Source organism: Hydra vulgaris, chromosome 07 (assembly GCF_038396675.1).
Source record: "Hydra vulgaris chromosome 07, alternate assembly HydraT2T_AEP".
NCBI classification, from domain to species: Eukaryota; Metazoa; Cnidaria; class Hydrozoa; order Anthoathecata; family Hydridae; genus Hydra; species Hydra vulgaris.
In genome coordinates this window covers 19,284,432-19,307,739 of record NC_088926.1, presented here as the reverse complement: position 1 = coordinate 19,307,739, position 23,308 = coordinate 19,284,432, and the positions used below count along the sequence as shown (strand labels likewise).

The window sequence follows — 23,308 nt, the reverse complement described above, 5'->3', positions numbered from 1 at the left end:
TTTTTTTTTAAACATTTTTTTTTGAACTTTTAAGATTAGGTTGCTTAGATTAAAAAAAATTCATTTGTTTTTAGAATTGTCATCAATTTTTTGACATTCCAGTGAAAATTTGAAAGAAATGTGGATTTTTCATTCAAAAGTTATCTCAAATTATGCGCTTGTCTGTTTACTTTTGCACAATATTATAATTCAAGAGTTAATTTATGTAATTAATTTACAGATAGAAATATATCAGCACATAGCCACAAATCTTTCATTTAAATACCAACTGTGTTTTTTGTGTTTTTAAAGTGTCTTCAGCACATATTTTATGAATCAGCTTTCCTTATTGCAATAATATTTTATTGGAGGTAAATTTTTCTCAACGCTTTTGGGAAAATAGGAACAATACCAGGCTATTTAAATTTTCTAAAAGATATTGGAGATACTGTCTATCTTATTATCTCCATTATCGCAAATATCAAAACATTTTATTTTCTTCTCAAATTTTTCACTAACCAACCTTTGTTTGTTTCCTAATCAACTCTTATAAACTTTAAATTTTTTTCTTACTTCACTTTTTACTTTGATTCTTTCTATTCCTTTTTAAATAAACAATCTTGTCTCCAAATGGCAAATCAAAAATATTAAAGTTATTGTAACTAAAAACATTTATATATTGATATTTTTATCTCGAAAACATATTACTATATTATTAAGTCAATTTAATTTTGGACTGAATTGTAAATTTTACTATAATATAGTAAACATCTGATATATTAGTCAGTATTTTCTTAGGCGCATGTTAAATTTTTTTACCATAAAACAACCTCTTATTTCAATACATTGAGCCATAAAAAAATAGACTTGAAGCTATATTATTTGTAGAAATGTTTGGAAAATTAACACATAGCATAACTACTGTAATACAGTTTTATTAATAAACAATTGTGTTATGGGTTATATATTATGCGTTAACTAATTTTAATTTTTTTTCTAAAATGAAATTTTTCAAAATGAGATATTTTTTTTCAACAATTGCTTGTTGACATTATTTTTATTTACACAAAAAAATTTAAAAGTTTGACAAACTTCTTTTTTGACTCCTCTCCCTCTCACCCCCCCCCCCCCCCATCATCAACAATCACAAAATATACATCATAACTTCAAATGGGTAGGACCAACCATTACCGTCATCTTTACTAAAAAAAAAAATATAATCTAAAATTTTATAGATCAAGGTACACTGGTAACACACCCTGTCCCCACCATAAATGCAAAGATTTGAATTTTTTGTATTTTCAGACTGCTGGGACCAAGTTTTCAGGTGCGCTGGTGGGGAGTTTTTTTTTGATTTTGGAAAAAAGTATTGATTTTTTTGATTAATACAAGTAAAAGTTCATCTTTTGTTGCTATGCCATTTCCGAGAAATGGAAATGTGCTTCTTAGTCATACCCCTAATATATATATATACATATATATATATATATATATATATATATATATATATATATATATATATATATATATATATATATATATATATATAGTTATATAAATTGTTGCATTTGGGAGTACAGAGGATAAAAATGATTCTTTTGTTAACAAATATGTCAATTTTAATTACTTTTGACTTTTGTCCAACATTTTCATGTGGCCAGAAAGTTAAAACCAATAAATTTAATTACAAATTAATTGTTTTTTAAAAAAACCACAAAAACGCAAATTTAATTTTTAAAAACATTCTGAATGTTTTTAATAATATAAACAATGTTTTTATTTTTATTCTTTTTAATAAAATGTTTTTATTTTTATTTTTTTTAATTAAATGTTTTTATTTTTATTTTTTTACATAAAACTTTTTTAATTCTATTTTTTTAGTGTAAACCATGCACGGAGTGTTGCTACATCGACTATCTTATAGCCTGACTTGCAACAAAGTACTGCTACATCAACTGACAAATAGCCTGACTCACAATGGAGTGTTGCTACATCGACTATCTTAGAGCCTGACTCGCAAGGGAGTGCTGCTATATTGACTGAGGGTTTGGTTGGGGCAGGCAGTTTATCAAGTAATAAAAAAAAAATTCCGGTCTTGCATTTTAATTTTTACTTTTTGTCAACAAAATACGGAAAATTTTCTGACAACCAGTTAGGGGTTATATATATATATATATATATATATATATATATATATATATATATATATATATATATATATATATATATATATATATATATATATATATATATTTATATATATATATATATATATATATATATATATTTATATATATATATATATATTTATATATATGTATATATATATCAGGCCTTGTTAAGAAGCATTACGCAGCTTGCATTTTGCCTGCGAAAAGGCGATTTGCCTACGGGTTCAGCAGTTTTGCGCTACGCAAAAACTTTTATCTTTAAGAATATTTAAATCATCTTTTGATGTTGTTAACGTGACGTTTATTCAGAAAAAAAAAAAGTCATAAGTAAAAGCATTTAACCGCAATTTAAACTAATAGATTTTTTGCTAAAGAAACAGTTTATTTAATAATTTTTTTGTTGTTGTTAAAAATTAGTTAAAAAAAATAAAATGTTTTAAGTTTTATCTTAAGGAATTAAATATCTAAATTCCTTTTAAATATAAAAATTATTTTTTGGCATAATAGTTTAAAAAATGATTTATTTTGATGTAAATATTTTATCAATAAGATATTTTGTTTATTGTTAATTCAATAACGTAAAGTTTTAATGACGTTCGTTTAATTTATGAAAATAAATTATGATCACAAATATGTTATCAGTAACTGATAAATAATAAAAAAAAACTCTTTATTGTTTAAAGACATTAAAAAGAGTTCACAAAATAAATAAGAAAAAATTTATTAACAGTTAATTAAATAACCAAAAACCAACTGTAAAATTATAAGAAAATAAAGAAATATTATTTTATGTTTTATGGAGAAAATATTTTTTCAAAATAAAATTTAGTTTATATTTGAAAAAAATAATAAAAATGATTTTTCAAATAGGAACTTAGATTTTATTTGTAACTTTTGTTATAGTGAGAAAAAAAAAAAACTGTATGATTTTTAATGCGTTAATAAAATAACTTTAATGACAACGCGGTACTTGAAAAGACCCTAGTGACGCAATATAACTCCTAACAATAAAAAATATATTCGCTGAGTTGAACTACTTAGAAATGCGCTACGCATTTTCATTACGCAGCGAAATCTCGCAACAAGGCCTATATATATATATATATATATATATATATATATATATATATATATATATATATATATATATATATATATATATATATATATATATATATACATATATACATATATTTATATATATATATATATATAAATATATATATATATATATATATACATATATACATATATTTATATATATATATATATATATATAAATATATATATATATATATATATATATATATATATATATATACATATATATATATATATATATATATATATATATATATAGAGAGAGAGAGAGAGAGAGAGAGAGAGAGAGAGAGAGAGAGAGAGAGAGAGAGAGAGAGAGAGAAAATAGTGGGAAAAAACATAAATACATGACTTAAACATTTAGAAAAACAAATTTTATCCATAGCAGTTGATGATAATAGATATTACTCTTTTTGTTCTTATAAAGTTTAATATTATTACTTATATATTTGAAAAAATCCTTATTGATTTTTCTCATGTAACTAACAACTTTGTTAAAAGTAGCTAAAAATTTAGTAGAAAAAATAATAAATACAGAAATTGTCAATTTTTCTTTTTCTTTAATTTACAACTGTTATTACTTTTTGAAAATGTAGGTTTGTTGTTTTATGTAAGAGTCGTATTGTAAAACAAGTTCATTTTATTATAATTAATAAGTATATACAAATACGCAATAAACACAAAGAAGATATCGTAGATCACAACGCGTAGTAGAAGAGTTGCTTGCGTCCGTTATTGTTTGAAAACGATTATTTGTAACGACTTCGATTTCTGCAAGAATTGTGAGTACTTCTTCGTAAGATAATCTTGCAGTTTTCAATATTTTTCTGAGAATTCTCTTGACTGAACATACCATACGTTCAAAGAATCCTCCCCACCACAGAGCAGCTGCAACATTGAAGTGCCATAAAATGCCTTTTGAGGATGCAAACTGTTGTGTTTTATCGGCTGTAAAACATGATCCATTATCCATTTTTCACAAATAATGGTCCACAGTAATCAATTCCTGGGTATTTAAAAACATAATCATCGTTTACTCTACTTAAAGGTAACGGAGAAACATCAGGATAACTATAAGTTTTGCCTTAGTACCTTTGACACAAAAAACATTTTTAAATTAAGTTTTTAACTTAATTAAATTTCTAGCTTTTGGAATCCAAAATTCCATTCTTAAATGGTTTAGTGTTTCTTTTACGCCGTTGTGCTTAACACTTTCATGATAATGTAAAATAACTAATTCAGTAAAAAGACTTTCTTTTGGAAGAAATATTGGAAATTTAATATTGTAACTAATTGGAGCATTTCCCAATCGTCCCCTACATCTTATTATTCCTTTGCTACCAATGAAAAATCCTAAATCATTTTTTAGTTGTTTATAATTCTTAGAACTATATATATTTTGTTGGATAAATTTAATCCAAATTATTTTGGCGTTTTTTAATTCAAAAGAAGAAAGCAAAAGATTGTCTTTTCGTACTTGCGTATTTTTTAAGCAAGATTCGAATTTTAGAATATAAGCTGTTACTCATATTAAACGGGAATATAAATTAAAATAAGTTATATCAATAAATTTTAAATCTATGAACAATTCATTAGTTATTAGTAATATTTTTGTTTCCTCTCGAGGTTATTAATTTATTTTGATCAAAGGAAGGCATAATCTCTGGAGTATAAAGAAATTTTGGTCCATTAAACCATAACCGATTATTAGTTAAATTTTCAATACTAGCACCTCGTGATATAATATCCCCAGGATTACGATCTGTTTTGATGTAATCCCAAAAAGAAAAGTCAAATAAATCTTAATTTTTTCAAGACGGTTTTGAATAAATGTTTCAAAAATTTTATTAGAATTTTTGATCCAATGTAAACAAATATAAAAATCTGAAAATAATTTAATTTTAGAAATAAGAATGATTGATGAAAATAAATTAAATACTTTTGAACTAGGTGTTGCAAGCAGTAAGCAACCTTTTAATTCTAATCGAGGTATTGTACATTTACTTAGAGAGGCTATTCTAGATTTTGAAGTGACAAGAGAGGAACGCTTTTTTTTCTCATTAAAAATACATCTTAAATATATACAACACCCAAAGGCTTTTAAACTAGCATCACTAAAACCATAAAGTTCAAATTAAGTGCAACTTGCACTCGATTAAAAAAAAAAAAATAACATCTAGGTACATAAATCCACTGTACAGAACCTAAATCCTTATAAATATCTTGCCATAATTTTAATAAATCTTTATTAATTTTACAATTAAATATACAAATTTGTTGAAATAAAATTTTTAAATGCACAATTACTGGGTTTATTAGTCCCAAGGGATCGAAAAAACTTGCTGTAAAACTAAGTATGTCTCTTTTTATTGCAAAAGGGATGGCAATCTTAAATAATTCAAAACACGAAAAAAAAAAAAAATCTTATTTCTTGTTCCATGTTAAACTTAACACTTTAGCAATATTTTGACTCTGAAAATTCGTTTCATTTATTAACTTATCAAACTCGACTGAATTAGATTCAAATTTTTTAAAATTAAAACCAGCTTCACCTAGCCAGGAACAACATTTCATCAAACTTAAAACATTCAATTACAGAATCAGAGCAAAACTCAAATCGCCAACATGAATAGAAAAAAGTAATCGACTTACAAATATTGGATCAGAACTTAAATAATGCTCCGCATGGCTAATTAAAGTTGCTGAAAGAAGAAAAGGAGAAGTGACTCCAAATAAAACTATTAATATTTTCATACCATAAAAATTGTATGAAATCACGATGTTTCTCAGATATTTAAATGTTCAAAAAGGCTTTTTCAATATCTGCAATAAATGCTATCTTATTTACACAAAATTGTATCAAAACTCCATTTAGTAGAGTTGTTAAAGAAGGACCTGAATTGACTATTTATAAGAGAAGATAAAGATAAAAAATCATTTAGCCAGGGACCTGAGTTTGTCGCACTCGCATCAAATACAATGCGCATCTAAGTTGTAACTTTATCTTCTCTTATAACTAGTCAATGAGGTAAATGATGAACAAGTCGACCTTAGATTTATTACTTAAAATTTGCTCTACCATTCCATTAAATAATTGTTCTTTTATAATATTATTATATGAATCAAATAATTTTGCATCAATTAAAAACTTTTTCTCTAATGATTTGAATCTCTTTAAATATAAATTATAATTATCACATAACAAAGGATGATTCTCCTTAAAGGGTAGTTCTACAGTATACTTATTATTTTCAAATTTATTGCTTTTGCGAAAATGTTCGACAACTAAATTGTCACTAATATTATCTTCATTTTTTTTCCAAATAGTTGAAAACTTATCTTTTAAAACTGTTTTATCATTATATAATTCTGCTTCGACTTTTAAAACATGCGAAGACAGAACAGAATAATCTACTTTATTATTATTCTTAACCGTGATAGGACCACTGACTAAGTATCCTACCTTTAATTTTATTGTCATCGGGCCTTCAAACCATCTTATCTTATTTTCAATTATTGACCTTTAGTAATCAGCACCTACTAAAATATCAACCTATATTCTGATAAATATTCATTATCTCTATGATAATCTGGCCATTTAACGGAGAACAAATTTCTTTTACAAAACATATAATTTTAATATCAACCCTGTCATTACCTTGAACATAAACTTTAACTTTATCTAAAATTTCATTTGTATTATTATTTTCAAAAGTTTTGATAACAATTTCTTTAGAATCTATTGTTTTTAAATTTAATTTTTTACATAATGAAGGCATAATGTAACTTAATTGAGAAAAGTTATCAAAGATAAGACGACAATAACTATAAACTAATGTCTGGAGTAAAACACGTTGAATAATTTTAGAAGAAACATCAGCAACAGCTGTTAACTGTCCTGTTTTAGAGCCATTATCAAATTTATTATTCTCTTTAAAACTCAAATCACAAATATATATATATATATGGTGAGGCTGGTCACACTTAAAACATTGAAAATTTGATCTACAATTTTTACTTGAGTGACTTTTACGTAGGCAACAAATGCAACATCTTTTTTCCATTTAAATACTTTTCCTAGCTAAAACATCAGTCACTAAATTACAATAATGAGATTTATGATTTTTTAAACAATAAAAACAGGAAATTAAATTTGTAGAAATATTTTGATTACGGAAATTAATTTGCCTTAAATTCTGGTTTAAATTGTTACTAAATCGATTATCTGTTCCGTTAGTGTATAAAGTATTTGCAGTTATAGGATTTCTAAAATTTTCATAATTACTACGTGTATTTTCTCTGGCGCTTATTTCATTTTTTAATATTTCTAAAACGTTAATTATATTCCAAGCTTGACTTCCGTTTAATTCTCTATTTATAATTAAATTTAATTTCTCTGGGAATTTTTCTAATAAGATAGAAATTAAAATTGATCCGTACATACTTTCATCTAATAATAGATTTTCTAAACTCCAAATTTTTATTTCTATTGTACCAAAATTTTCCTTAATTCACTTGTATTTCTAACATCCTTAATTTTTCCTAGTGATAAGAATTTTTTCATATAAATTGAAATTAATAATCACTTATTGGAAAATCTATTTTTTAATATACTCAAAGCTACTGAATAGTTTTCATTAGATAAGGTTAATACTGTAATTGCAGATAAAGCCTGATCTTTAACTAAATTTCTAAGATAAGTCATTTTTTGCATATCAGACAATTCCATATTCTTATTTATAGCGCAATCAAAATTTTCATAAAAAGTTTGCCAATTTTCTTGTTTACCGTCAAAGATTTCTAATTTAAAAGCAGGAAGCTTTTAAATTAGAAATCTGTCTTGCTAATAAACTTATTCGAACTTATATCATCAACATTATTTTCATTAATAAAATCTTCTATACACAAAATAAATCAGTTATAAAAAATGGTAAACCTCTGTACTCATAATTTCTTCTTGTTCTAATGCCTCATCCACCTTAATCAAAGATGATATATCGCAATCAAACTGTGTAATTTTTAAATACTTACTAATGGCTGTTTTTTTCAGACTTATCAACTCATTCAAGCAATCTCCGTACAAACCACCAACCATAAGATTGTTAGCTTGATCGAAAATTCGTCTGACTGAATTGACGGCCACTGCTTGTCCTCTACATTTATTAGCAAGATTAGACATAATAAGATTAAGAAAATAAATAAACTATATACATAAATGGTATATGGTTTTAAATAAAACTGTATGGCCTTTCAAATTGAGACCTCGATCAATGAATCAATGAAACCTTGTATCAACAAAATGTCCAGTCAAATTGAACCCTCGTAGCAAAAATAATGATAAATAATAATATTACCATTGACCTTAACTTTATATATTAACTTAAATAACTTTGTGTACAATTATACTTAATAAATAAATCTTATGAACCTCAATTCTTAATAATATCTTAAATAATTTTCTTAATAATATCTTAACTAAATTCCTTTAGTATCTTAAATAAATTTCTTAATAATCATGAAATAAATATTTCAAAACAACAACAAAATGCAATTATCACATAAACAACTATAATAAGGAATAATAGTTTGTAGTTAACGATCGACAAACAATCCAAAAGTTATAATTTAGTTTTAAATAAATCCTAACGTATATCTTTAAAGAATATTCTCATTAACAAATAATAAATTCACTTAGCTGATTAATTGATCACAACTCTTTCTGTATATATTGCTTCTTTAATTTTGTTTTTAGTCTCTACCAAGGACTTCAGATTTCAAAATATTCTTCAGGACTTCATATTCTTTCCATATTCTTTGTGGGCTCCATGTTATTTTACGTAAGAGTTGTATTGTAAAACGAGTTCAATTTATTAGAATTAATAAGTATATACAAATACGCAACAAACACAAAGAAGATATCGTAGATTACAGCTAGTAGTAAAAGAGTTGCTCAAGTCTGTTGTTGTTTGAAAGGTTACTTCAAGAGAGCGAGGCTTTGATAATCACGCTATTTATACATATTCCCAAGGGGGACATTAATTATTTTATATAAGCAGCCAATCCAAACAATTTACGTTAATGACAATTTGCTTAGCGCAACAGGGTTGACTCTGGTTATCAGTAACACCACACGCGTAGGAAAAGCGGGTGGAGAGGTGACAGCCCCTCTTTATTGTGACCCTCAAAAGAAGGATCACTTTCCCCCCTTCCCCTAAAAATCAGTAACCCTGATTACTTTAGTAACCTTCTTTAACTGCTATGACCTCCATTCGCCACTGAGTAATGAAACATAGTATGTTCAATAAGTGTTTTATGCATGTTCAATTTTAAACTTAGAATACCAGGTTGTTCAATAAGTTTTGTCGTTCGATAAGAAAAACATGATGTATGAAGCTTTGAAAATTCAAATCGAACCAAATCAAAAAAGTAATTCAAATCAAGGTTTCTTAATAAACTTTCAAAAATAATGGTTGGGGACCTAACTATTATTAAAAGACTTTTTTTGAAGCAGTTTCAAAATAAGTTGCTATAAGAAAACAGCTTTTCTTATATATTGTTTGCTTATTAGGCGTTTGTCCATAAAGTATGTAACATTAAAATTAACTTTCAAATATAGGTAAAAGATCATTCCCTCTATTGCACATAGATTTTTGTTCAACATAAAGCGCTATATTACTTTAAAAGTCTCAAACAATAACCTCCTACATTTATGTATTAGGAGAACTTAGTATTATACTTTAGGAACAACCCCCTGAAATAAAAACATTTAATTATCATAATTATTCTTTTCAACGTTTTTAAAATTCTACTGTGGTGCTATAAAAAATATACTATAAAGCAAATAAACATAAAAAAAATATCTGTTGGTAGGGTTTAGTGAACCCTTGACTAATGCCGATATAACAGTACCGACTCATAAATGATACAATTAATCAACCTATAGGCAAAATCAACATGTGATACAGAAAAAATTATTAGCCTTAAATTTTTAAATGAAATGCTTTTAAATTAGTTAAGTTTGAACTATTAATTAAGTTGCTTCTAAATTAAAAAAAATATTAGTTTTATGCTTTTATTTTCTCAGGTTTATCTTTTATTTAGTTTATCATTTGTTAAGTTTGTTTTTCTTTTAAGTTTATTGTTCATTTATTTTTAATTCTCTCTTTAAATTAGTTTTTCAGTGCATTTCTTTTAAACATGCAAATTATCGATATGTGCAAAAAACTGTAGCCAAGTTATCAAAAAAAAAGTTGTATGCATGATTATATAAGGTGTGCAACCAGAAGAATCTACTGAGAAGACTTGATATATATATATATATATATATATTTGTTAAATTTGATTAAAACGACTGCATATAAACTTTTTGTTTTAAATATATTTCGATGTAATTATATATTTACACAATATTTCACAATATTGTAAATATATAATTACATCGAAATATATTTAAAACAAAAAGTTTATACGCAACCGTTTTAATCAAATTTAACAAATATAAATATCGTATAACAAGAATATGATTTTAAAAGATATATATAAATATATATATATATATATATATATATATATATATATATATATATATATATATATATATATATATATATATATATACAAGCCTCGGTAGGAGTAAATTAGTGCAAGAGCAGAGAAAAGCTCCTCTAAACAGCTTTTTACGAGAGCTTTTGGTTTTAAAACGAGCTAGCTGTTTATTTTTAAAAAAATTGCTTATTAAATTAAAAAATTTAGTTTAACACTTGTAACAAGCATATGTTTGTAATATTAATGTTACAAGAGTATATACATAGAAAGCGTCATTTATTGTGTCATGAAAGCATTCTTTAGACAAGAGTTATCTTAGGGTTTTCACACTAACTACCTATTTATTTATTAACAACAATACTTATTTGATAAATTTGATAAATTTGACAAAGAGCTATAAAAGTTTTTACTGCTTATAAAAAATATTTTATATTTTCTTATTGTAATAGAATGCAGGCATTTTAAGAATTATTACAACAATTAAGAAATCTACAATAAAAGTGAATAATATATTTAAGTAATTAATATATAAAATATATAATTCATTACATAAAATAAAAATTATTATGCAATAATTTGTAATAATTTTATTTTTTATCAAATAGTCCAATCTAATTAAAAACATTTGCATTTAAATTGGCGCTCTTTTTTAATTTTTTTTTTGTGCAACAACTGTGTCTTAAAAAGCATTGCAGTTTTTTTTTTTAAATATAAAAATGACTTTGTGATTTTCATTTTTGTTACAACAATAAATATACTTTTGAGAGAAAAAATTATACTTTTGCGAGAGCCGTAAATTGCTCCCATAAACCACTTTAGGGAGTGTGGGCAAGAGCGAGAGCTAAAGCTCTCATTTCAGGCTGAGGCCTGTATATATATATATATATATATATATATATATATATATATATATATATATATATATATATATATATATATATATATATATATATATATATATATATATATATATATATATATATATATATATATAAAGGACAAATTAGGTGAAATTAAGTAGAACTGATTACCTGACTTGTTAACATTTTGAATGTAGGAGGACAAATAACGGATAGGTATATCTTCAAAATGTCTTGTCAGAATAAACTCTAATATACATTCATGAATAAATATGTATTCATCTAAAGATTGAACTCCATCATGACGATAACTTCTTACTTCTAAAACATTACTATGTACATTTACATCATTTTGTTTAACAATGCGATGCATTTGAGTATCAACGCATACAAATATACTTGCAGAGCCACTAGAGTACGAACTATGAACAACCTAAACAAAAAAATCATAAAAAGCTTAAATATCAAAATATTTTAAAAAAAGTGTTAGATTTTTTGTAACATAATAAAAATCCTCTAAATCAGGGGTGGCCACAACCTTTTTGATGAAGGCCAAAGTTTGGTTTTTAGCTGTTAACTGGAGGTTTTTGAAAATATTTTATTTGAAAAAGATTTTTTTAAATTTATTAAATGTGGACTTGCAATGGAACACCATGCACATATATTCTAGCTACCTATTAGGTACATTATAAATAATAGTTTATTAGTAATGATGAACCTGCCTTTTTTTCACGATGTTTTTATTTCAATTGGCAACAGACTGGTTGCAATTCTAAAAGTATTAAGTTAGTATCTATCAGTACAGATCTTGTTTTAGACTTGGCAAATTTTATACGAGAAAACACACTTTCACACAAGTATGTGCTACCATACATGATACCCATCACTTTTACATTTACAACTAAGTTACTGTACTGCTGTATGTCTCTCTCAAAACATCATTACAACATCAATTAACTCGATTCAGAATTTTTCTGGTACAGTCTCAATTTCAACAAAGAATGACACTGTGAACAATTTGATTTTTAATGTCTGCATACCTTTTTGAAAATATTGTTTTTAATTCAGAAATACAGGTTAAAGAGAGCTAGAAAATGACTGAAATTTCCAGTCCTTAAAATTAACTTTGTGAGCTGCTCCCACAAAGTTAATTTCAACTGAAAAGCTAGAATAAATTTGCATTTCTGTTCAGGTCTACCAGAAATGTGATCTTATCAACTCATTTTCCTCTAACTCAAGTAGATAATTTTGTTTATACTTATGAAAAAATTTATTATCTTTTGTCTTAAATAAGTTTTTTGAGCATATTAACTCTAGAAAGTCTTCTTATCTTAGTATAATAAAGCAGGCCACCCTATTCAGAGCCATTTTCATCGAGAAATGCCTAAAAGTGCCTACTTCGTAAAGGACTAGACTTAATGCTGTTTATTATTTTAACTACTGAAAACATGACATAATTCACACCTACAGCCTTTGCTGTAAAATTTTTTATTTTTGGTGCCCAAACAAGTCCTTAAGATCATATCACAGAGCACTGCGGAAGAGGATTTAATAGGAAGTTCATGTCTCCTTCCAAACCAATGTCGCCCAGAGGTGGGATTTGAACCACAGATCTTCTGTTTCTGAGGCAAGTGCGCTACCACTGTGCCAAGGCTGCTTGAATTTTGATGAAGAATAATACAATGCAGCTTAATTAATGACAAGTTGTATTCTTTAATTTCAGTCTGGAAACAACACCAATATTTTTTACAATCATTAATCTGTTGTAAGTCAAGTTAAACTTTTTTTAAACTTTCTTAATGGCCAGCAAAATGATTTCCTGTTGTTCTGCATAGGATAGACGTAAAATACCTCTTCAGTTACAAAATAATCTTTATAAATACCACAAATAAAAATAGTCAATTGAGCAGTTAGTGATATATCAGTTGATTTTAATTTTTCTAATGTTTTGAACCATAGTGCCCCCCTTGATTATATTCTTTGTACAATGAAATTCATTTCATATTAAATATACTAGCACCTAATTAAATTCACTAAAAAAGTGTTTTGTTCATTCACTGTTAAATACATGACATTCCTTGGCAATTTTTCACTAATTTGATGAAAATGCCATTTTGGTTTTAAATTCGCAAATTTTAAAACATTATTATGATTAAATGTTCAAAATTATTTTCTAAAGACTAAAACTAATATAAATATTTTGTAAATAATTTGTAAACTTTACATTTCTTTATTAATTAATCTCTGTCAGTTATTTTATTGTATAATGGAGAGTTATAATATAAAGGGCAGAAAATAGTCACTGAGGGCGGAACGTAGCCACGGGACATTATTGAGGCCCTGCTCTAAATACAGGGCCTGTATGCAGACAACAAACAAATTTCATTTCCTACAACAACAATATATATATTTTTTTAAGTAATAAATAACAACAAGATATATATTATTTCAAATTAATCACTAAACAATAAAAATAATAACAATAATAAAAATATTGGTTATAACATTTGCAACTGTAAAAAGATAATAAAGTAATGACAAATACTAAATATAATAGCAAATATAATAATTATAAGCATAACAGTATTTCTTAATAATAATAATGAAAAATTACAATAGTTAATAAGAATTATGCCACAGATGTCTGATAAAAGACTTGATACTGATTATTAAATATAACATGAGAAGTAACAAGCATAGAGACATATAACATGAGAAGTAACAAGCATATAGAGACACATAGAACATAATAGATGTTTTCATAAATAAACGTCCAAAAAACTCAAAACGAGGCTTAAGTTGTACCGTTGATAAACAAACCAAATGGCTTCTAATAAAAAATATGCGTAAGAAAATCTTCTGAAAAACATTGTGCTGCCTTTAACTGCTGCAATCAAAGTTATAATATTGAATGCCAAAAACTAAAGGTTTCTGGCATTGAATTTTTTATTTTCCAAAATAAAAATTGAAGTTTCTCATTAGCGCAATTTGATAAAGTAAAAAAACAGTTTAAATGGTTTTAATGTTACTGGATCATTATATCATTTGTACTTGTATTTTAAGCAAGAGGAAGTTAAAAAGCTGCTGAAATTACTAAATGCTTTTTATAAAAAGGTATTAAACTATTTCTTTGTAGCAGAAATAACTTTAAAGCTGGGGAAAAGAAAGGAAACTATTGACTTTTAGACAATTTCCTCCACCCAAAAAAAGTGTGGACTGGCTAGATGATCCTAAAAACAAGTAGTTGTATAAATAGGGGAATTGTTCATCAACAACAAATTAGAAATAAAACAGTTTCAAAATGAAAACAAAAAAGAAAGCAACAATGGCAAATAAAGGCAATAAATTTATTGACATAACACAGAATTTCTAATAGAAAGACCTTTAGTGCAGTTTTTATACTTCTTGATTCCAAAGAAAATGGAGAAAGTATTTACAAGAGAATGAAAGTAGTAGAAATTTGAACTCTGTTACCACTATATGCATGATTTATAACGAGCACAATTAAGAAAAAATATTAATCATGTAATGTTTCTTTTTCCTGTATGTAAAGGACTTATGAGCAATTTTATTATAACTTGGTTGAGTTTTATATAGATAAAGCTGTTCAGCCTAAGCTTATGTCCTTTATTAAATTAGATACAAATTAAACATGCCTCAATCAGAAATTTCCAAATGTTAAGTATTATTGATTGTGTAGATAAAAAAGTAGCTGTACCTCATTCATTAATAATGCATAAATTCTGATAATAAAAGTCACACTACTGTAAAGGTTTTAGTTGGCACTGCCCAAGGTGGTAGTTGTACATTTATATCTGTTCTCAAGATTTATACAAATACAGAGAAGAATTTATAATAGACAGAGGGTTAAGAATACAAAATTTTTCAAGTCCACTAGGAGTTGAATCCACGATTTTTTAAGTTTAAATTTTTTAAGGAGTTGAACTACTTATTCTACCATTTTTTAAAGTTGAAAATAATTCGCGCTTTGTGCTAGTTTAAATTAATTAAAAATAATTCACTAAAACCAAGGTAATTCAGCAAATTAAAAATAATTCACTAAAACCAAGGTAATTCAGCAAATTAAAAATAATTCACTAAAACCAAGGTAATTCAGCAAATTAAAAATAATTCACTAAAACCAAGGTAATTCAGCAAATTAAAAATAATTCACTAAAACCAAGGTAATTCAGCAAATTAAAAATAATTCACTAAAACCAAGGTAATTCAGCAAATTAAAAATAATTCACTAAAACCAAGGTAATTCAGCAAATTAAAAATAATTCACTAAAACCAAGGTAATTCAGCAAATTAAAAATAAGTCAGCAAATTGGAGGTGAATGAACTTACATTATTAGAATGATTCAAAGACTTATATGTTTTCATGTATTTCATATATTGTGTTATTCTGCTAAACATGATTGTTTCTCTCAATCAAATAGTTATTGTTTGTGGAGTTTTAACTAACTTTTATGAGCCAGTAATAAAAAACACAGAAACTTATAGAAAAAAATATGTATCAAGTCATAAAAAAAGCATTAAAATTGAGTTTATTTACATACAATCATAAATAATTACAAATAGATTCTTTTTCAGAAAAATTTTATGTAAATATATATACATTGTATTTTAGCATAAATTTGTAAATCTATATTTTATACAACAGACTGAGTACATATCAATAAAGTATTTATGTTCAAATTAGTCTATTGTTGTATATTTTTGAATTAATTTGGATAAAATAATAATGGTAAAGTATTTTTTTATTTTTTTTTATTTTGTCACCATAGGCAATATTGTATTCCAAACTTTTAAATCTATTATGAGATTCACACTTATGCCAATGTTTGCAAATTCTTTCAGCGCACTTATGCCAGTTCGTGCTTGTGCCAGTTCGCACTTATGCCAGTTTTTGCAATTGATTTGCACATATGCCAGTTCGCACTTATGCCAGTTCGCACTTATGCCAATGTTTGCAAATTCTTTCGGCGCACTTATGCCAGTTCGCGCTTGTGCCAGTTCGCACTTATGCCAGTCTTTGCAACTGCTTCGCACTTATGCAGATTCGCAGTTATGAAATTCGCACTAATTCAGCCTCCTCCTTCACTGAAGTTTATTTTGAAGTTTCCAGTTTAATTAAATTTTCAACTACATACTCAAAATATTTTACTTTAATTTTAAAATTTTAGAATACTTTGAAAAAGAAAAAAAATTTTTGTGAAAATTTTTTTTAAATGTTTAAACTCTTTTTTTAAAACAACAGATAAAGCTAAAGAAATAGATAAGTTTAAACGATGAAATAATTTTTCGTTTACACTGTTTCGTTTAAACTGTACAACCTAAGCCTCGATTTGATATACAGACATTCATTTATGAAAAGGTCTACTAAAAATGTACAAAATGTAAAAATCATAACTTATAGCTAATAAAAAAAAAATAATAAAAAATTGAACAATAATTGTAGTAACAAGTAAATATATACAATCAATTATTTAACAAGAACAATTGCTATTGTATCATCAAATCAATTATATAACAAGTATTGCTTATTGTATCATGTATCACCCAATTGATCATGAAACAAGTATAAATGATAACAATAGCAAGTACAGTTGCTATTGTTATCATTTAACTGATCTGCAATAATTAAAACCACTGAAAGGCCTGGTCAAATAAAACATTACAAAAATCGTTTGCATAATAATTTTATAGTTTATTTTAATACTTACTATTGGTGTAGTATTTTTAGTTGTCTCATTAAAAACCATCATCATAAACTGAAGAAATGTTGATGGCAGATGAGGGGTTACTTGCACTGAAGGCCAACTCAGAAATTGATAATGAAAAACTGTACGAGACTCATCATCGAGTTTTAAAGAAAATTTTCTTAAAATCATATTTGCAAACTCCTGAGAAGCCAATAAAGTGATTTTAATGGAGCAATCATCTAGAGAATACGTGTTGGTTGGAAAATATTGCGCACAAATTGTTTTATTTTTTTCAACCATAGCTCCAATCTAAAGTGAAGAATACATTATACAAGTTGAGCTCTTGTCATGAGTAGAAAAAAAAAATTGTTTACAAGTTTAGATGCTACATAAAGGGGAAGCTAAATAATGTTTAAAAGTTAATAATGTTGAAAACCCATGGCTTTTTATAATATTAGGCCTTGACAGCACAACAAAGTTGTCTGACTAAAAATTTAACACATAATAAATTATTTTATTGTTAACACATAACAAATTATGTTAATGTATTTACATTCTTATCTTTTAACTTTAAATAAATATTTGGTTTTATGCTACTTTTAACTAACTTTTTAAACTCAAATGGTAAATGGTAAAATGATAAATGAGATAGAGACCTTTAAAATATTAAATTAAAGTTTGACAAAGTTTGTGTAAGTCTAACTAACAAAAAAGTAGTTTAAATAGTTGATAAAAATGCCTTGAAAATGTTGCATAGCTTTCAATTAATAATATTTCATCTTTAACTTTAACAAATTAAATAAATAAATAAAATTAATTATATAAATAAATAATATATAAATATATAAATAAATTATATATATAATATTTAAATAAATAATAATATATAAATAATAAATATATAAATAAATATATAAACAAATATATAAATAAATTAAACTTTACCAAATTAAAATTAATGAAAATAAAATCAGCTTTACTTGGAGTAATTAGACTTAAAGAACAAAGCTAAAATCTGATATTATAATAAGAACAAAGAGCTTTTCATGAATCTTATATTATAATAAAAATAAAGAGATTCTTATGAATCTAATAACTTTAATATGATGAAAAAAGTATACATGGGTAGTTTTATATGTCTCAGATACTTAAAGTATATGAATATTTTGCTATGTAACAAAGTTTATATGATTCTGTGATGTTGCAGAGTTATTTTTACAGTTATAAAAGAGCTGCTGGATAATAAGTTGAATTATTCTAATATTTTGAGGATGAAAATACTGAAGCTACTATAATTTTTTCAAACTTTAGGTTTTGTAATTTATTATATTAATTTCTAATTATGTTTTTTAAACTTTTTATATCTTCTGTAATATGAATCTCAATATAGGATGTAAACACCAACACTGCCACTATATATAAAAATTATTTAAAATTTATTTATTGTACTTACCTACTCAAGGTTAGAGGTATCCCTATAGTTAAGTACCCTACCTTTGAAAATTGATGTAATAACCCTATTTTTAACTGTATACCTACATAACACAATCCTTGATAAAAAAAAGGGTCTAAATTAACAAAAAAGTTAAGCACAGTACTACAAGAGATATGGCAGGTTATGAACATTTTGCTTAAAAAGCAAGCCCTCTACAACACAGTATAACTTTACAAAATTATTATTTATTTACCAACATTAATAACAATATAATAAAATCATTTAATAGTAAGAGTTACCATTACTATATGTCTGACACTATTTTCCCAAACCATTTTCCAGAATGCATCTATTTCTTCATTTGATGGACTCATCATGATAATATAATCTTTTGAAGTAATAAAACCAGGTATATAATTTGCATGAAGATAGATATCATCAGATGTAACACGAGATTTATCATAACAAGGAATATTGTGAAATCGTTTTTTTTGCTTATCAGATAGCTTTAAAAATTCACTATAGCTGCAAGCCTCCACAGGCATGGAAGAAAATTCATCATTAAATGCTTTAAAATTGTTAAACTTCATGTGCGTCATATGATTTTGAAATTCAGAGTCTTTAATGGGAAGACAGGGATCTAAAAAATATTTTATATTAGCAAATATGTGCTACCCAAATCTTTTTTAATGTTATTTACCTCCCCAAGGCCAAGAGGACCATTACAATCTACTTATTGTGGTTATAACCCTCTTTTAATTCTTTAACACGAACCTTGGAAAACAAGGCCGCTGCATGGAGAAGCAAGTTTAGCGCGATACTACCAGGAACGTGGTGGGGATCGAACTCAGAACATCTTGCTTATGAAGTGAGCGCTCTACCACTACACTACTACCGCTATGTAATAAAGCATACAACTATGATGATGATAATAATTATGATAAAACTTATATAACTTTGTAAATCTACCTGTCTTTAATCTTTTAGAATGCTCTATCTTTGATTTTTTTGGAGGTTTTGGTGTATATTTTGTTGAATACTTCCAATGACACAAAACAATAATTATAAATATAATAGATATTATGCTAAACACGATTCCAACTGTTATTGCAACAACCTCAGTTTCTAGAATGCAAAAAAGTATAATAAATCATATCACATTAGCATTTATTTAAATAATAAATGAAAAAAAAAATTATTTATAAATTAAAAAAAAAAAATTGAACAAAAATTAATAAGAAAATTAATTTTTGTTCAATTTAACAAATAATTTTGCATATAAATATCATTGTAGTTAAAGCAATGAATTTAAATTCATTCTATAACAACATACCATTGAGTATTTCTATTGGTTTAGTATGAATAGCTTCTGTCCAATTGTAAGAGAAATAATCAGTATCATTTATAAAAGCTCTTTGGAAAAATACATAGGTAGAATTAGGTTCTAGTGGAATGTTTTGAACTTCTAAAACAATTAAACAAAAACTTTTTCACAAGGACAATAAAAACTTTTAAAAGGCCATATTAAAAACAAAAATTAGTTTTTCTTTTAAAAAATATTATGAATCTTACTCCCAAACCGTAATTCTCAACATTAACATCCTATCTCACATAGAAGTTATTGTAAGAAATCCTCAAAATAAATGGTTCTCAAAAAAGGATATAAAAGCATTGTACTTATATTATTGTGCACAAATACTGAGTTGTCTCCGACCAAAAAAACGTTTGGTACTTTCATCATGTCCACAACCAATGTGACATATAAGTTTTTTAATGGATGATTTAGAATGGAGCTTGAAATACTTCGAGAAGATATTATAGATGAAGTTGATGGCAGCACTTCTGTTGATTGCACTTTTGACACTATAAGCTGATGGTACCTAAAAAAAAAATTAAAATTTTTCTAATGCACTTTTATATACATGAATACATACTTATTTAAAAAAAAATGAAAGCACTCAAGTATTCTAACCATATAGCTAGAATACTTGAGTGCTTTCATTTCTTTTTTTTTAAATAAATAAATATATATATATATATATATATATATATACATATATATATATATATATATATATATATATATATATATATATATATATATATATATATATATATATATATATATATGCATATAAAGTCTATTCTCTTAAATGTCTTCTTGTCCCAACTTAATTTGCTTGGAGCCTTGTAAGTAGTAAACTTGTTAACACACACATTTTTGTTTTTTTTTACTACTCATAAGCTAGTTAATCATTTCTAATTGACGTTCATTCTATGATCAATATAAAAAATTAATGACAATAAAAAAACTTTTGTTAAAAAGCAGACTCAAAATTAAAAAAGCATCTTTTCATTATATAAAGTTTACTAAAAAAATTCTATAAAATAGTTTTGCCTACAGGCTTGATTATGGCGTATCCGGCAATGCATTTATATACAGTTATAAGCATAAAGTGCATTCACTTTCATATCGGGATGAAAAAAGTTATTATTATTTGAAACTATAAATAAATAAACAAAATAGTTAAATATATATCAAACATAAAAACTTGAATTAAATTTGATAAAATCAATTTTTTTTTTTTTTTTCTTTGAAATTTTAAAAATAAAAAATAAAAATTGAAAAACAAAATAAAAATTGAAATGATGTATTGATATGGTATTCTTTGGTTAAACAAAGGTTACATAACTTTCCTCCAGGTTTAAATGATTCCGCCCTATCAATAATCTTCCACGCAAGAATAGGATTTGAAAATCCCTTTTTTTTTATTTCCCAGATATATTTAGAAAGTTCTGTGGTATTAGCTTTATTTTCATATAGAACAGAGTTTTTATGTTTGTACCAGTGATCTTTAAAGGTGTGCTCCGTTAAACCAATATAATTTAAACCACTATCCTGTGGTGATGTTTTTACATTGAAGACATAAATTATATCTTTATTAAGACACATTGCAAAGGATATTGCGAAGGTTGTCAACAGTTACATGTCAAAACAATTGTGTTGGAAACATTAGATAATACTTTTTTATTGTGTTAAATTAAAAATATCGGTGATGTTTGGAAGATAGCAATAACTGACTTTTAAATTATTCCTATTAAAAATTTTGCGAAACTTATGTGCTTTTGGGAAATGCTTTTCAATTAGATTTAGAAAATACTTTGTGACATTGATTTTTACATTTTGCGAAAACGGAGAATTAAACCAAATAATTTATCATGATCTTGATTTCGGTTTTGATGAGATGAGATCAATCTTTTCATTATACCCATTTGCTACTAACACATTGTTATAAAATGATGATGCTCAATCAAAAACTTCCTTGCTAGATGAAATATGGCTAATAAGGTTAGATATCTTAGTTTGTATGGATTTAATAATACTAGGAGGGTGGTTAGAATTTACATTGATGTATAATGGGTGGTCACCTGGTTTTCTGTATGGCTGGAAAGTATTTTCTGACAAGTTGAAAGTAACATTGAAAAAATTTACAATTTTCAAGTTGGTTTTTATTGTAAGTTTTAAATTAAATTTCTCCTTAAAATAATAAAAATGTTTTTCTTAATTCTCTCGGATTGTGGTCCATTAATCCCATGAAAACAGCAATGGCCATCATCTCTTTATAATCCAACGGTTTGCAACCCATAGTCTTGACTTATAGTATGAAAAATAAAAAGGCCAACTAACTCACATACTTCAGCCCCATTGAAACTTTTCATAGCGACATCAAAATTAGAATCTCCAAGTTTTTCGACCCAGATACTATCGTTCAGTAAATAGTAATGATTTTCTTGATTAATAATATCTAATATATTTTCTGAAATTTTTGTAAATTGTTTAGCATAAATAAACGAATTTTGAAGTAATTCTTTGTAGTTAGGAGGATAAAACTCTTCGATATCAAACTGGATGAAAGAACAGTTGTGTTTGTTTTTATTATTGCTGAACCAATTTATTACTTCATCCGTAATATGCCATTGGTTTACAAGGATGGCTTTTCTCACTTTATTGTTAATGTTTTCCAGTAAAATTTTACTAACCTTTCCAAGTTCTGAATTAGATGGATTAATTAATCAACATTTAGTATTGTTGACAAAATCATCTTTGTGATTCTTTATTTTTATAAACGCGGTATTCATTCCAAGACATTGTCGATACCTAAGTCTTAAGCAATTACTTCAGCCGCACTATTAAGATATTATATTGCAAATTATCAGATTTTTTGTAAGTTCTGGTTACGTTTTCATTAAAAAGTTTATTGTAAGAAGATTTTTCAAGCTCATAAATATTATGTGATTTTTCTGTAAAAAGAAGCATTTTTTCTGATGATTTAATTTTGTAAATGTCATTATTTAGTTGTTTTTGAAAGTGGTTGTAGGTATAAGTAAAAGAAATTTTTTATATCATTCTAAGTAGATTGTTTTGGAAATTTACTAGATCAGGATTTTGTGGTAATCTGGTTCTTGGTTAAGATTTTTCTCCCAAATTAGAGCTTTCCATCTCATTCA

At 25.7% G+C, this 23,308-nt stretch overlaps 1 protein-coding gene across 4 annotated transcripts in view; it reads right to left on the bottom strand.

Moving 5' to 3' along the window:
• LOC124806626 (receptor-type tyrosine-protein phosphatase S) overlaps positions 1 to 23,308 on the bottom strand; it is a 94,092-nt gene that overhangs the window by 14,753 nt on the left and 56,031 nt on the right. For all 4 annotated transcript variants that reach the window (XR_010639607.1, XM_065801291.1, XM_065801289.1 and 1 more), the window contains 6 exons: positions 20,477 to 20,679; positions 20,133 to 20,264; positions 19,769 to 19,924; positions 19,099 to 19,439; positions 17,386 to 17,673; positions 11,828 to 12,089 (listed from right to left, as the gene is read on the bottom strand). Coding sequence is in view for 3 of the 4 variants with exons in the window: in XM_065801291.1 (XP_065657363.1) it covers positions 11,828 to 12,089; positions 17,386 to 17,673; positions 19,099 to 19,439; positions 19,769 to 19,924; positions 20,133 to 20,264; positions 20,477 to 20,679 (1,382 nt within the window). In the remaining variant the exon portion in view is untranslated. The remainder of the gene's footprint in view (positions 1 to 11,827; positions 12,090 to 17,385; positions 17,674 to 19,098; positions 19,440 to 19,768; positions 19,925 to 20,132; positions 20,265 to 20,476; positions 20,680 to 23,308) is intronic.